The 16,631-nt window shown below is 38.3% G+C and overlaps 1 protein-coding gene across 1 annotated transcript in view; it reads left to right on the top strand.

The window, feature by feature from the left end:
* Positions 1-16,631, top strand: part of LOC121383746 (microtubule organization protein AKNA-like) — a 37,195-nt gene that overhangs the window by 12,873 nt on the left and 7,691 nt on the right. Inside the window, exons 3-8 of the mRNA XM_041513843.1 lie at positions 7,006-7,211; positions 10,324-10,866; positions 11,930-11,994; positions 14,208-14,304; positions 14,798-14,855; positions 15,860-16,176. Coding sequence (XP_041369777.1) covers positions 7,006-7,211; positions 10,324-10,866; positions 11,930-11,994; positions 14,208-14,304; positions 14,798-14,855; positions 15,860-16,176 — 1,286 coding nt within the window. The remainder of the gene's footprint in view (positions 1-7,005; positions 7,212-10,323; positions 10,867-11,929; positions 11,995-14,207; positions 14,305-14,797; positions 14,856-15,859; positions 16,177-16,631) is intronic.

Consider the following 16,631-nt stretch of genomic DNA (forward strand, 5'->3'; position numbering starts at 1 on the left):
TATTTTTTTTGGTACATGTACATGTGTAGAAAGTCTTTGGGGGTTAGAGGTTGGCACCAAGAAGAAAACAATTACATTTATCATTATCCCAAAGAAGATATTGTTATTCCAATCTGTCAACAGTATCCTGAGTTGTGAGAAATTCTTACAAATGAACTAAAATATAACAAAACCAGGTGCTAATTGTACATGTCACGAGGTGTGTTTTATTAACATGTTCTTCACTGGTGCTAATTAACTATTGAATGATGCTAGCATGTAGCAAGAAGGAGTGATATTTATTGATGTGCGGAGAGTTCAAGTATGTACACGTTTGTAAGTTCAGTAATTTCAGCTTAAGCTTTCACCTAAATGAGGGTTGGTCAGTCCGGATTATGAGATTAAATGTCCTTGCTTTGACCAGATGGCTAATTCACTTGAAACACACTGATCTTTCACTGGACTTACATGAAGGAAGTTTTGGACTATGTCAAAGAGTTATATGACGTTAGAAAAGATCTGGATTGTTATGTTGTTTAAATATTAGTTATTACATTTACAATGTAACATGAATCATCTGATCAAGTATCATACTGTGACTCCAAAAACCAAATTTTGCATGGTACTATTAAATGTTACATCATATCAAAACATTTATACTTTGTGGTGCTATCAGCCAAAAATATGCTATAGTGCATTAAAAGAAAAGAAGCAACATTGGAACCTTGTGCAAGTTTAGTTATGGGACAAAACTTTGAAGACATACATTGTGTAATTCTACACTGAATAAGATGCAGGTTTTGCCCCTGTGCAAGAGAATGGCTGTATTCGTGGATTTGTGATGACTTTTATCTTTCTAATATGTGTGTCACCATCAACCCATTGATTATTTTTGATAATTGGTGATTTGTCAGACATTTTGTTGAGTGGATTATTTCAAAGCATAAATTCTCAAGGATAAATACCTGCACCATTTCATACATACAGAGGTTTAGGATGAATTCACAGCTTTTCTGATTGCTATGGTACTGGAACCAAGTGTTTTAAAGACAAATTTTGATGAGTTTGGATTCATGAGATCTACAAGCCATCATGCATGACCTAATAATGACTAAGTCACTTTCGTATATGGCCTGGCCACAGCCATCTCTGTTCACCAAGTTGTATGTTATTCCAGAAGTCAGCTGTACAGAATATGAAGATGGTAAGTCGGGTAGTTAATTTCCATGCATCATGGACATATAATGATAGTCTGTACTTCCTAGAATACAGTTTTGTTCAGAATATGTTTTAGGAGGAGGAAAAGAGGCCAGAATTTTATGGTTAATTTACTGGCCTAGCTCTGCCACTCACCAGATTCGCCAGTTGCGAATTTTAGGAACAATTGGCGAATTTCATTTTAATTTGGAGAACAAATTTCATGTAATAATTGGTATTTAGTTGGAAAATAACTGTGATTTTGCATCTTTTAAGATAATTTGCCGAAATGTTTTGCTCACCCAGAGCTAGCACCATGTGCTTGATGTGTTTATTATCGGTGGACTATGGAGACATCTTTCTTGGATAAATCAGTTCATAACAGTATAAAGTTGAAAGTGCTTAAATTTTAGATAGCATGCTGGTGGTAGATCAGTGATGATTCACTAGTTAATTGCATGGTCATTGGCCCATCTTTGGCAAACACTGTTGGCCAGGTAGCCCACATTGGTTGAATCGTCACTGTAGTTGGTGCATCAGATTGTGTCACCAATGCACCATTCTTCAGGCTAGCTATGGCCAGATAGCTTTACCTTTGTGCTTTAGACCACTTTAATTGGCCTGTAGGCCAGGGTTTAATCATTGGAAAATTATAATAACTGCATTATTAAATATATTTTTATTGACATTTGGTTTTAAACAATCTTTACTGTTTCTCATGTTTTAGCTTTTCCTTCATTGCAATAGACACGGAATAAGGAATATATTAATACAATATTTAACTACCGTAGTTGACCTGTTTATACAATGAAACCTGTATAAACTGGAACCCTGAACAAACCGGAATCCTGTCAAAACTGACCATGTTTCATTGTCCCAAATTTTCTAAATTCTAAAACGCAACCATCTAAATATTGGATCCTGTTTAAATCAGATAAATATTAGATCTATGGCGTGATCTGTTTTAGACACGTTTCACGGTACATTGTAGTACATGTAACCATTTAAATTCAAGTATATATACAATATTGAAAACCCTAGCATTGTACGATTAATTTATATATTAGTCATAATATGTAATTATTATGTAAACCATAATAGATCATATGGGCCGAATTTGCAAAGCATGCTTTTTTTTTTTTTACTGACACTCACATTAACAATTTGTGAAACACCAACGTTTAAGAAAAACAGGCTACATAAATTTGGTCATAATGTATTGCTATTATAGCTGCTGAATTATGAACAATACATCCACATAATACATAAACAGTGGCAACTCTGACCCTGTATCTCCCTACCAAGCCTAGTTTGTTTATGGCACATTGTTGCTGCCCTTCCCAAACAATTTTTACAGGCAGGCTAATGGGCTTGTCATGAAGGTGGACAGTCATTCTGTCCCCTATATCCACTGCAGCTACATGTTCAGTAAGAAGAGTTAAAACTTTGTTTTGTTTAATGACACCACTAGAGCACATTTAATTGTTAATCAGCGGCTGTTGGATGTCAAACATTTGGTAACTGTGACATACAGTTTAGAGAGAAAACCTGCTAGATATTATTCCATTAGTAGCAAGGGATCTTTTATATGCATCATCCCACAAACATGATAGTCTTTGATATACTAGTCGTGGTGCACTGGCTGGAACTAGAAATAACCCAATGATGGGGATCGATTCCAAACCGACCTCGCATCATGTGAGTCAATAAGAAGAGGTGCTTAAAAGTAAGACAAATTCAACTCATTATTTATAACATACAGTGAAATCTATCTAAACAATTAAACTCATTATTTATAACATACAGTGAAATCTATCTAAACAATTAAACTAATTATTTATAACATACAGTGAAATCTATCTAAACAATTAAACTCATTATTTATAACATACAGTGAAATCTATCTAAACCAAAAACTGAACAAATAGGAATCCTGTCAAAACCGACCATGTTTAATGGTCCTGAATTTTCTAAATTCTAAAACGTGACCCTCTAAACAACAGATCCTGTCTAAGTTGGATAAATATTCAGTTTCCAGGGTGATCTGGTTTACACAGGTTTCACTCTACAATAAGATTTAATGTTACTCTTTTTTGTAATCACCAGACTATATTTCCATGAATAATTTCCATATGTTTATACATGTACCTATGGGCATAATTAAGATTAAAATAAGTGCCCCAATATAAAGGGTCAAGTTACAAGAGTTAACAGTATTTAATGATAGCCCAAGTTATTAATTGTGGTATCTTTGTTATATTTACACTAGGTACAGTCAAAGTATTTTGATATATTGCCAAGGCGCTATGTAACCATTAAATGTCATTCAAATGGAAAACCTACGTTTTTAATTGCTTCTTTATTAATCTATTAATTTAAATGGCTCTATCTGCTACAACCAGAAACATTAAATATTACATATAAACCTATTAATATCAATATAAAGACTTTTCTTTGTAACCATTTACAAATATAAACAGATAGATAGAGTATACTTCCCGAGTGTCTTGTGATATCATAATTTATCAGCATGAGTTTTATACTTTTATCAACGAGTGCTGGTAAAATATGATATCACAAGACATGAGGGGGTATTCTTTTTATTATCAATTATCATTATTTCCATTTGCGACAATTGTAAACAAAGTGGGTTAAATGTCATTACATTTGGCAGTGGTAGACTCGTTAACTAGCAGAACGACAGTGGTGTGACGTCATTAATGATAGGCTTAGCACTGAAACATACACAGTGACGTAACAAAAATAAGTGATATCCCCTAGGAGAATATCAGAGGAGATATCGCAAATGATAGTGGCAGTGATATCTCCTACAAAAGCCTTTAATGGATGATAATACTTGATATTATCCAGTTCACTAAATAAATACAATACATTAATTTGAATCTTTTCAATTCACAATGTACATACATGTTATTTTTTATGAATTGTGAACTTAGGTTAACACGTCATTCACTGTATACACATTTAGTTTAGTTAATACAACATTTGCATTATGCATGTTTAGTTCGCCTGAATAAACATTTACATTTTCCTGAAGTAGAATATTGTTGACAAATAGGGTAATCATTAAACCCAGTCAGACATGAAGTTATTGGTAGTTACGTTGTTTCTTGTACCAAAGCCATGGCATCTCGTATCTGTGGCTTTTTATACGTACTCTTCACACTTAGTCAAGGCTTTGGACCTACACAGGTGATTGAGAAAAAGCAGTGAAAGTAAATATGAGTCATCTTTTAGACCCAGATTGCAGAGTGGATATACATGGATATGTATCAGTTTTCTAAGTTCATTGGCCTTTGATGTTGTTGGTTCTGAAAAAACGGATACTATTTTATATCTGAAAACTGTATCAGTTTGTTTATAACATAGACACAATGGACGAAGTCTAAATCATGTTAATTTGAAGGAAGACACCAATCAGGTTTGGAGAAGACAATTCTGTGTGTATTAATACAGTCCCAGTTCTTTTGCATTTTCAGATTTGTAATGTTCATTACGTGTTTGCTGATTGTATGTTTTGAGGGTTTTTTAAAGTCCATTATGTATAAGGCTAAATACTGGGTTTTGGTCGTAAATAATTTATATTACGAGTAGTTGGGATGATTTTCTATATCAGATTTGAGCAAATTCTGTTTCCCAGTTTGACAAATTCTGTTTCCCAGTTTGACAAATTCTGTTTTTAACCATTTTTCTACAGTTTCCAGTTAAAGGGACAGACGCTAGTCTGTAAACACTAAGGCATATGTTTCACTATTAGAGCCGTTTATGATCACTGAAATCAAACATTACTTATATTTTATTGTTTAGATTATCCATTTCAGTACAACTGAAGTGTTTCTGATCATCAAGGTGTTTTCACAAAATGCATTTTTCATATTTTTAAAAACACACTTGCTTCTGAGAAATAACAGTCATGAAGTCAAGTTTTAGTCTATTTTTACCAATATTTCACCGTTTCAACTTCACAGACTCATGTTTCACTCTCTTGTAACGTTATCCAAATGTGTTACAGGTTTGTAACTTAACTTAGTGTCCATTTTTACAGGTTGAAACTAGGGTCTGCACCTTTAATGTCAAGTGAAAAGTTTAGTTTTTACTACAAATAATGTGAAATTCTTCCATATGGATTAACGGATCTGCCCCAAGGTTTACCAGTGTAAATTACGGTGCTAGATGAATGCATCACATGAATCAGGTAGGTTTATGGATTGACCACACAGTACAAGAAGATATCAAAATGGACAGGAAGGAAGGAAATGTTTTATTTAACGATGCACTCAACACATTTTATTTACGGTTATATGGCGTCAGACATATGGTTAAGGACCACACAGATATTGAGAGAGAAAACTTGCTATCGCCACTTCATGGCCTACTCTTTTCGATTAGCAGCCAGGGATCTTTTATATGCACCATCCCACAGACAGAATAGTACATACCTCAACCTTTGTTATACCAGTTGGGGAGCACTGGCTGGAATGACGGGGATTGATCCTAGACTGACCGCACATCAAGCAAACGTTTTACCTCTGGTGTACGTTCCACCCCCAAATGGACAGTTCCAGAAATCAACTGTTATGTAAATTAACACTGAAATCAAATGCATAGCCTTTATCTTTATTTGAAGTTAAAATCAACTTACTCTCATTAGTATTAATGTGATGTTCATAACTGGAATACATTTGTATATTATGTTCCATTCATGTATCTACAGCAAGCAAGCAAGCATACATGTATCTTACACACATTATTTTTCTACTTCCTGAATAGATCTGCATGTATACTGTAGATCCTAAAATTACTGCGTCCTTAAATTAATGTGAGTGATGGTGGGAAGACTAAAATGCAACATGAAATTAATGCGAGTGGCCTCCCTTTGAAATATTATTTTTCTAACAAAGCATGTCTGTGTAACTTTTCTGTTAAATCCGAGTTACAGATGTCTTCAATGATATCAACTCACTAACATGTCAGTGTACACATCAATTAACCTGTTTGTAGTCCCCGGTATTTTTGGTAAGATCAACTCAAAGCATATTTTTGCAATAATTTACGTAACCTGTATAGTTACCTAAATCTGGCTAAATATTAGCATTCATGAACCATTACAACTGTATCTTCCTTATCTGTGAATGGCTATTTCAAAGTCATAATGAAAGAACACTTCACAAAGTGGTATGCAGACAAAGATACAGTGAACTTGAAAAGTAAAAACAAAGAAATGGTTGATCTTTGCATTAACGTGCTAAAACCCATTCACGCACGATAAATCATAAATCGTGTCGGCTTTTGACAGGGTGGCAAAAGACTAATCATCACATGTGGCTGGTATCTTGCTGGATAGGGCAGTTAATCTATGATGAATTGTTTTCCATTTTTGTTTTATACATATATTATAATTTTAATCTTTGTTGCTTTTTGTTTTTTAATAACGTCGGACAGACAAAACACAGAAATAAATGCATCATATTATTAATGTGAATAACACGAACTCGCATTTTTCGCATTAATATTATGATAGCATTAATTTCAAGATCTACAGTATTCCTTTATGTAGATATAGGACAACTGGTAACTGTGACAATGTTATATAATGCTATGCTGACTGAAGTACTTCCCACCACTGTTGCTACTTAAATGATAATCGCTATGCACATGCACTCAAAACCTTTATATATGATTTACTTTATAAACAGCTCCAAACTGAACTGATCCAAACCTTTTGTACTGATCGACACTAGACAGTTACATTTCAGGTCAAACTATATTATTCAAATTAATTTTCTTTTGTTGTTGAATTGTTTTCAGAGAGCATTGACATGCATGACAACCCCCTTCCGTCAAACTCCCACCTCCTCAGTAACAGCCAGTTAGTTAATCGTATGGACAGAGGCAACCATGTTGAGACATCATCAGTAAACCAGAGAGAGGAAAAAGTGGTTACTCCAAAAAATGTCGGAGCTGAAGGTGTGAAATCGAGTCTGCTACATCAGGCAGGCAACATTGCAGAAAGGGTGAGTTGTTGTCAGCATGTTTACATAAGGCAAAAGAAATAGTTTTCTAACCCAGGCCTTGGTAACATCGTGGTTAAGCCATCAAACATAAGGCTGGTAGATACAGGGTTCGTAGCCCGGTACCGGCTCCCACCCAGAGCAAGTTTCAGCGACTCAGTGGGTAGGTGTAAGACCACTATACCCTCTTCTCTCTCACTAACCACTCGCCACTAACAACTAACAACTAACCCACTGTCCTGGATAGACAGCCCAGATAGCTGAGATGTGTGCCCGGGACAGTGTGCTTGAACCGTAATTGGATATAAGTACAAAAATAATAAGAAGACATTTTCTAATACTTAATTGCACTACCTTTTTTATTCATTCAAATGTATGACAGTTGAAGGTGTCATACTGGCTTCCCATCTGTAGATATAGTTCAGAGAGAATCATTTTTAGCTCCCCTTAACTACAAAAGGACTATTAGTCAATGTTCACTATGGCAGTACCTTAAATGGCTCCCCATAATCTAAGTCAGGGGAGCAATTAATCACTCCCCTCAATTATTTTTACTCCCCTACTGGTCCAACTGAAGGGGACTATAGGTTTTATCTCCGTCCTTCTCTCTCTGTTCATCTGTCCCACATATAGTTTTCCAAATGTTTTTTTACAATGCTTCAAGATATTGAGCAGACATTTTGTGTATAGCTTTATAATGTTCTGTTACAGATAAAGTTGACTTTCATAATAATTTACCTTTTTTCACAGAGTTATGGCCCTTGAAATTAGGAGATAAAAGAATTTGTTTTCCAGACTTTTTTGCAAAGCCTGAAGATATTGAGATGAAATTTTGTATATAACTTTATCACATACTGTTACAGATCTAGTTTAACTTTCATGGCAATTTACCCATTTTTCATAGAGTTATGGCCCTTGTTTTTAGGAGATATGAAAATTTGTTAGGCCTTGTATGCCGTGGCTTGTGGGATAGTCACACCAAATGGTACATTTTCAATGACAAGAATTAATTGTTTTCTGTCATCTGATGGATGACTTTTTCTGTTAAAACAATTGAAAAACCCAACTTCTCAAGTTCTGGTTGGGGGAGGGGGAAGGAGTAAAAATGAATTGATGTTGATTGCACAGAATAACCCATAAGACCTCTGTAGATGTGTTTTTTTCTAGCCACACCGTACAGATAAAGACTATAGGTCTGTGTATTGAAAAGAGATTATTGTCATGACTGTTTGAAAACTGTATTGTAAAGTAAACAATGGAGAGTGTTTGTTCCACAGGACGTGTTTCAGCTTGTAACATTCCTTGGTGAACACAACACACTCATTCTTTACTTACTTAATTGTACTTGTCTTGACGGCCACCCCTTTACTTGTTCCTGCTCGGTCTAAACAGTGTGAAGTAGCCACCTGGGGAAAACACTAATATATAATACATGTCAACAATGAATGGGAAATATAAAGAAAACATTTTCATATACTATAAGTATAAGTCATATGTATAATGTAAACAATACAGTGGTGTAGGAAGGTACCAAAAAGAGGGGGGTGGAGGAGTGCGCGCACACACACACATATATATATATATATATATATATATATATAATACCATTGCTGCTGCTGCTACTGGATCAAGAAAAGTTGGGTGGGGACACATGCCGCCTTTTTTCCCCATTTCCTACGACAGTGCGATATATATAGAAAATAACTACTTAATGAAGTAGGATATCAGCTTTATGTTATGAAGATAAGAATGTCGAATTCCATTAATTCCCTATTCAGCTTATTCAAAAACGAATATCCTACATTGTTAACTGGTTATTATTTTTATTATGTAATGCATCACAAATTGAGAGAAAAAAACAATATTCCTGTTTATTTCATTAACATTGTATGATTACCTAAGTCTATGTGATGAATCAGTGGATCTGACATCCACGTATACACGATGTCACAAGTTATAATCTGCTAGTGCAAATTTATGACTTTGCTTTAATTGGTTTTCATAATAGGACAGTATAGGAACCATGGTTGCAGGATAAAATGTTATAATATGCTGTACATGCATTTACATGTGCTTACAAGAATAAATGAGCATACATTTCATATCAAGTTTAGGGCCAAAGTGAAATATGTCTCATCTGTTACAAGCTGTAGCCAGGAACATTTAAAAACATTTAGTGGCCTTTGGGACCACTGACAAAGAACCCTTAGAACTGAATTTATGAAAGATCATTATGGCATATTTTTAGATGTGTTTTATAAGTCTGAAAACATCTGATATGTACTTGTGGTGAAACACCTGCATTTATAATAAATGATTAAATAAACACATTTCGGTATGAAGGTTGGCTGTAGCACTGTCATTAGAGCTTCACATGAGGTGCTTCAGTCATAGGGGTCAACCTCCTTGGTGGAACAGTTCTTTTTTCACCCATGTGAACCAGTGCCCCATCATAAGCATATGAAACAGGGGGTCGGGGTTGCCCCCCACTCACCAGTGCTGAAGCAAAACCTCAAATTTGGGCAAAAATGTATACAGATATTCAGGCAAAACGTGCTAACCTGAGACCTTTTTACCATGTATTTTCATCATACTAGCCACAAAATTAGTTGTAATCCATATAAAAATATATAGAGATTCGTTTACAACCCTATATAGCTGTTTGTTAGTAATGCTAATATGAATACATGTAAATGTTGTTATCCAGATTCGGGCATTTTCATTTAATTCGGGCAAAAGCTAGACTGCCCCCCTTAAAAAATTGGAGCCCATACACCTATGTGGCCCATGGCTAGTATATCAAAGGCAGTGCTTAAAAAATTGGAGCCCATACACCTATGTGGCCCATGGCTAGTACACCAAAGGCAGTGCTTAAGATGATACAGAAAGTGTGATTTAAATGACAGAGAAGAGCACTGATGATTTCATACTTTTCCAGAGGTGCTTGCCACTGAATCTTTTTATATCACTAGTGAATGCCCAGTGTTAATATCAGTAAATGAATAAATATAAATGTGTATAGTCACCACACGTTAAAATTGTTTTTGACAGGAGTACCAGTGTATATTTAATTTTTGTAAACTTTCTATTTAACTTTATTTATTTAATACTTCAGGTTGAAACCTTTGGGTCTATCTTGGAAACCAGACAGCTGAGTCTAGAAGACCAGGAACAGGTGTTTGAACAGCTTCGGACGGATCATGAAAAACTGCGGAGATGTTACCTACAAGCCAAAGAAGACTATAATGTCCTGCGGAGGTCAGGTGCCTCGCTCACCGACGCAAACTTTGACCAGAACAAACAGTTAGAGGGCGAGTTGTTCCGACTAGGCATGAGGTTCGACGAAATTCACGAGAAAGTTGACAAAAACTTGAAAGAGAAGTCTGCCAAAAGGCAGCCATTCCAAGCAAATCGATTGGTTAATGACCAGTCAGACATGTCACATGATGAGGATGAATCGGCTATTGACCAATCGAAACAAATGATGCATAGAACTTTGGCAGGAAGTGATTTGATTCAGCCAATGGAAGATTCAGAATTTGAGCAGAAAATTCAAATGCTTCATGAGCAATATAATGCATTGATGGATCGCTACCGGAGACTAAAACAGATGGCCCCGACACCGGAAAAGGACAAAGAAATCGATAATTTAGTCAAAGTAAAGCAATTTTAACATTTTAAATTCATCTGAGGATTTAGATCTTATCTAATAAGATTCTGCTAGATGTAAATCAGTGAATGTGTAAATAGTACATAAACTGAAGTGAATGTGTAAATAGTATATAAACTGAAAATTAGTCTTCACTTTCAAATGTATGTGTATCTATCACTTGAGCAATCTAGGGGCGGGATGTAGCCCAGTGGTAAAGTGTTCACTTGATGCGTGGTCGGTCTGGGATCTATCCCCATCGGTGGACCCATTGGGCTATTTCTCGTTCCAGCCAGTGCTCCACAACTGGTGTAACAAAGGCTGTGGCATGTACTATCCTGTCTGAAGGATGGTGCATATAAAATATAATAATTGAAAAGAGTAGCCTATGAAGTGGAGACAGTGGGTTTCCTCGCTCAATATCTGTGTGGTTCTTAACCATATGTCTGATGCCATATAACCGTTAATAAAATGTGTTGAGTGTGTCGTTAAATAAAATATTTCCTTCTTTGACCTATCTACTGATATTATTTTTTAAGTAATACTATTCCTACTTGTTATTAGTGTGTTATTCTGATCACTCTGACTTAGCCGACACTTCTACAACAGGCCTCTGAGATTTTAATATTTGTGTAAACCACTCATGGGTTACGCAAAAATAAGTCACGGTAACCCATTTAATTTTTGCACTCGTAAAGGATGTCGTAAATATTATTGATGTATGGAAATTAGGTTATGCATAGGTACCAATGGGCAGATACCTCATAGGGTGCACAAATCTTAACTGTTGTGAAATCTATGCTAGCTCCAAACTGAAATGTTGCACCAGTACACTTGAAAAGTAAATAATGGTAATGACTTCTGCTATTACACAGACTACTTACATTTATAATTAATGATACTTTTACGTTGATGACATGAACATTGGTATTTAGTTCTGTTTGGTAAGTTGCACCTTGGATTTTCCTCTGGGGAACATGTGTCTGAAGGCTTTCTTAGGACCTCAGATACCTTTCAATATCTTGTAATCTTGTATGTTGTGCTGTATTAAGTATTATTAATTATTCTTCAGAAACTTAAAGAAATCTGTAATGAAGCTCCAGACATTTTCAGACTGCCACCAGAACTGGACGAAAGGTGGGTATCTCACTTATTCTGGGGAGAGAGGCTGGGGGTGGGGGGTGGGGGGGGGGGAGAAAGGTGGGTATCTCACTTATTCTGGGGAGAGGGGCTGGGGGTGGGGGGTGGGGGGGAGAAAGGTGGGTATCTCACTTATTCTGGGGAGAGGGGCTGGGGTGGAGAAAGGTGGGTATCTCACTTCTTCTGGGGAGAGGGGCTGGGGTGGAGAAAGGTGGGTATCTCACTTATTCTGGGGATAGGGACTGGGTGGAGAAAGGTGGGTATCTCACTTCTTCTGGGGAGAGGGGCTGGGGGGAGGGAGAAAGGTGGGTATCTCACTTCTTCTGGGGAGAGGGGCTGGGGTAGAGAAAGGTGGGTATCTCGCTTCTTCTGGGGAGAGGGGTTGCGGTGGAGAAAGGTGGGTATCTCACTTCTTCTGGGGAGAGGGGCTGGGGTGGGGGAGAAAGGTGGGTATCTCACTTCTTCTGGGGAGAGGGGTTGGGGTGGAGAAAGGTGGGTATCTCACTTCTTCTGGGGAGAGGGGCTGGGGTGGAGAAAGGTGGGTATCTCACTTCTTCTGGGGTGAGGGGCTGGGGTGGAGAAAGGTGGGTATCTCGCTTCTTCTGGGGAGAGGGGTTGCGGTGGAGAAAGGTGGGTATCTCACTTCTTCTGGGGAGAGGGGTTGGGGTGGAGAAAGGTGGGTATCTCGCTTCTTCTGGGGTGAGGGGCTGTTGTAGAAAAAGGTGGGTATCTCGCTTCTTTTGTGGAGAGGGGTTGGGGTGGAGAAAGGTGGGTATCTCGCTTCTTCTGGGGTGAGGGGCTGGGGTAGAAAAAGGTGGGTATCTCGCTTCTTCAGGGGTGAGGGGCTGGGGTAGAGAAAGGTGGGTATCTCGCTTCTTTTGTGGAGAGGGGTTGGGGTGGAGAAAGGTGGGTATGTCACTTCTTCTGGGGAGAGGGGCTGGGGTGGAGAAAGGTGGGTATCTCACTTCTTCTGGGGAGAGGGGCTGGGGTGGAGAAAGGTGGGTATCTCACTTCTTCTGGGGAGAGGGGCTGGGGTGGAGAAAGGTGGGTATGTCACTTCTTCTGGGGAGAGGGGCTGGGGTGGAGAAAGGTGGGTATGTCACTTCTTCTGGGGAGAGGGGCTGGGGTGGAGAAAGGTGGGTATCTCGCTTCTTCTGGGGAGAGGGGCTGGGGTGGAGAAAGGTGGGTGGAGAAAGGTGGGTATCTCGCTTCTTCTGGGGAGAGGGGTTGGGGTGGAGAAAGGTGGGTATCTCGCTTCTTCTGGGGAGAGGGGCTGGGGTGGAGAAAGGTGGGTATCTCACTTCTTCTGGGGAGAGGGGCTGGGGTGGAGAAAGGTGGGTATCTCACTTCTTCTGGGGAGAGGGGCTGGGGTGGAGAAAGGTGGGTATCTCACTTCTTCTGGGGAGAGGGGCTGGGGTGGAGAAAGGTGGGTATCTCACTTCTTCTGGGGAGAGGGGCTGGGGTGGAGAAAGGTGGGTATCTCGCTTCTTCTGGGGAGAGGGGCTGGGGTGGAGAAAGGTGGGTATGTCGCTTCTTCTGGGGAGAGGGGCTGGGGTGGAGAAAGGTGGGTATCTCGCTTCTTCTGGGGAGAGGGGCTGGGGTGGAGAAAGGTGGGTATCTCGCTTCTTCTGGGGAGAGGGGTTGGGGTGGAGAAAGGTGGGTATCTCGCTTCTTCTGGGGAGAGGGGCTGGGGTGGAGAAAGGTGGGTATCTCGCTTCTTCTGGGGAGAGGGGCTGGGGTGGAGAAAGGTGGGTATCTCACTTCTTCTGGGGAGAGGGGCTGGGGTGGAGAAAGGTGGGTATCTCACTTCTTCTGGGGAGAGGGGCTGGGGTGGAGAAAGGTGGGTATCTCACTTCTTCTGGGGAGAGGGGCTGGGGTGGAGAAAGGTGGGTATCTCACTTCTTCTGGGGAGAGGGGCTGGGGTGGAGAAGGTCCAGTAATGGAATCAGTGAAACTGTAGAATGCAGAGAACATATAATAAGGCATATAATTCTCTTTTGGCCATCCATAAAATATTGGGTTCGCTCAGACCTGACTGACCCTTTTAGGAATACACATGGAGGTTGGTCAGACAGATGTTGTGTTTTGTCATTAAACCCCATTCATGGATTAAACTGAATACCAAATTTAGGGTTAGAAAGAAAAAACATTTAATGGCAATTTTCAAAATAGAAATGCCTCTGTTTGATGACCATGTACTGTTATTCCAGGTGGGACAGAATGCAGAAGAGAGAAGTGGGATCCCGTGGCAAGTCTCCCGTCCCAGACACTCAGGCATCCGACAGTGCTAGCAGACCAAACACACAGGTGAGTGCTCTATATTGGTGGAAGCAGTATTGATTTACAAATTACATAATAATGAAACATTCTTTCAATGTTTTTATGTAATATTTATACTATTTAAAAATGGCTATAATTTGTTTTGTTTAGGTGTATCTGCATTTGCATTGTACAATGGTTAATTTTTGTAATAACAGTAGCTGAATTATTTTTTCATACTGAAGTATACTTATAACGAAAATGCTTAGAATGAACTACTGCATAGAATGAACTGATCGTAAAGTCCCGTTTTATCTCCCTGTACATTAATAACCAGCTTATGGAAATGTGTACAACTAACTACTGTTATAACAAACCAACTATCATGGTCCCTTCAGGTTCCTTATAAGAGTACTTTACTGTATTTCTTTCTTCATAAAAATAGTGAGTTTGCAAAAAACTTTTCTGCGACTCAGATGAACATTATTGCTAAATCCTGAATTTCATTTTCTAATATGTATTTCTAAAACTACTTTCATAGGGTCAGACTAACAAAGACGAAAGACTGAGTGATAGAGAAAAGCAAAAATCTGGTCATGGTATGGATTTCAACTTGTATCAATGTTATTTGTTATTTTTCTTACACTGTTCTGTTCTGTAAATCTCAGAATATCCAAGGCTGCAATTTTAGTTTATTATGTGATTTTTGTTTTTTTTAACATTATTTTCTGTAGTGCACTTATCATATACAGAAACTAATAGAAATATAACAACCCAAAATTAAACATTTTGTATGTAAATGTTCAAAATCGTACAGTAGTTTGATGATCATGAACTAATTTTAAAATATTTTTTTTTATATAGTACTTGTATATTTTTGTTTGAAATGTTAATTCTTGCACTTTCAATGACATTTTGGTGTGCTGTTTATAGGATAGAGCACAAAAATGTTGTAGGAAACCGTATCAGTTTCTAGCATTAGTATAATAACTAGTATATATACTGTTTATACATTTTCTGACATATTTCCCTAGTGTGTTAACAATGTATGTTACACAAGTGTGGTTAAACCTATTTCATAATAATACAGGATTCGAACTTAAGAATTTGTCGCCTACGACAATACTTTAAAAACATTGCCATGGGTGAAACGGCCCACCGACGTTAATCTTGAGCCTGCCAACGGCAGTTTTTCTTTTCAAAGTGACTTTTGCAGCAAATCAACAGGTTATTTGCTGTTTGTAGACATATTTTAAAAGCACAAAAGTTAAATACTAGCAGATAATATATATCAGGTATATACAGTTTGCCATCATTAAGGAGCTTTACCAAAGGCAGAAATTTTAACCAGTGGCAGAAAAGTGCCATCGGTGATGCTCTTGACTTATGGCAATTTATATCTCAACAACGGCAATTGCCGTCGGTACCGTCGTTAGGTTCGAGCCCTGTAATGGTGATTTTGAGACTGTGATATTTCTGCACATAGAGAACCAAGTTCAGCATCAAAAGTCATAAACTGAATAATTAGTTTTCAAAAATATTTTTAAAGAAAAGAATTCACACAAAATGCTTTTCACCTGCTTTATCATGTCTATTATTTCAGTTGAAAATAGCCGCAGAGCTTTGAACACGTCCAGCAGCAGTCGGGGCAGCCTGGTATCGCCCCGAGATCGCCTGTCATCTCCAAACAAGATTAGCCCCCTTCCGAGTCGATACTCTCCGTTACCTAGCAACAGGATTTCACCACGCGACCGGGCTCCTGGCGGTAGGAATTCCCCACACAGTGATCGAGATTCTCTGCGTAGCGGACGTGAGTCGCGGCACGGTCGTGAGTCACCCAGTGACAGCGAGTCATACAGCTCAAATGTTCCGCGTCCTCGCCGGCGGGACCATCAGTTCCAGGACCACAAGATGAAGAAGGTGAGAACACCTGTACTGATATATCAACGGCCATGGTATGTGCTATCCTGTCTGTGGGATGGTGCATATAAAAGATCCCTTGCTACTAATGGAAAAGTATAGCGGGTTTGCTCTCTATGACTGTGTCAGGGTTGGGACGTAGCCTAGTGGTAAAGCACTCACTTGATGTGGTTTAGGATTGATTCCTGTCGGTGGACCCATTGGGCTATTTCTAGTTCCAGCCAGTACATCATGACTAGTATATCAAATGCTGTGGTATGTGCTATCCTGTCTGTGGGATGGTGCATATAAAAGATCCCTTGCTATTAATAGAAAAATGTAGCAGTTTTCCTCTCTATGACTGTGTCAAAATTACCAAATATTTGACATCCAATAGCTTATGATTAATAAATCAATGTGCTCTAGTGTTGTCGTTAATATCAGTACACTTTCAATGCTAACATGAAAATCTGGAA

The sequence above is a fragment of the Gigantopelta aegis genome, chromosome 10 (genome assembly GCF_016097555.1).
Source record: "Gigantopelta aegis isolate Gae_Host chromosome 10, Gae_host_genome, whole genome shotgun sequence".
In the NCBI taxonomy this organism is placed as follows: domain Eukaryota; kingdom Metazoa; phylum Mollusca; class Gastropoda; order Neomphalida; family Peltospiridae; genus Gigantopelta; species Gigantopelta aegis.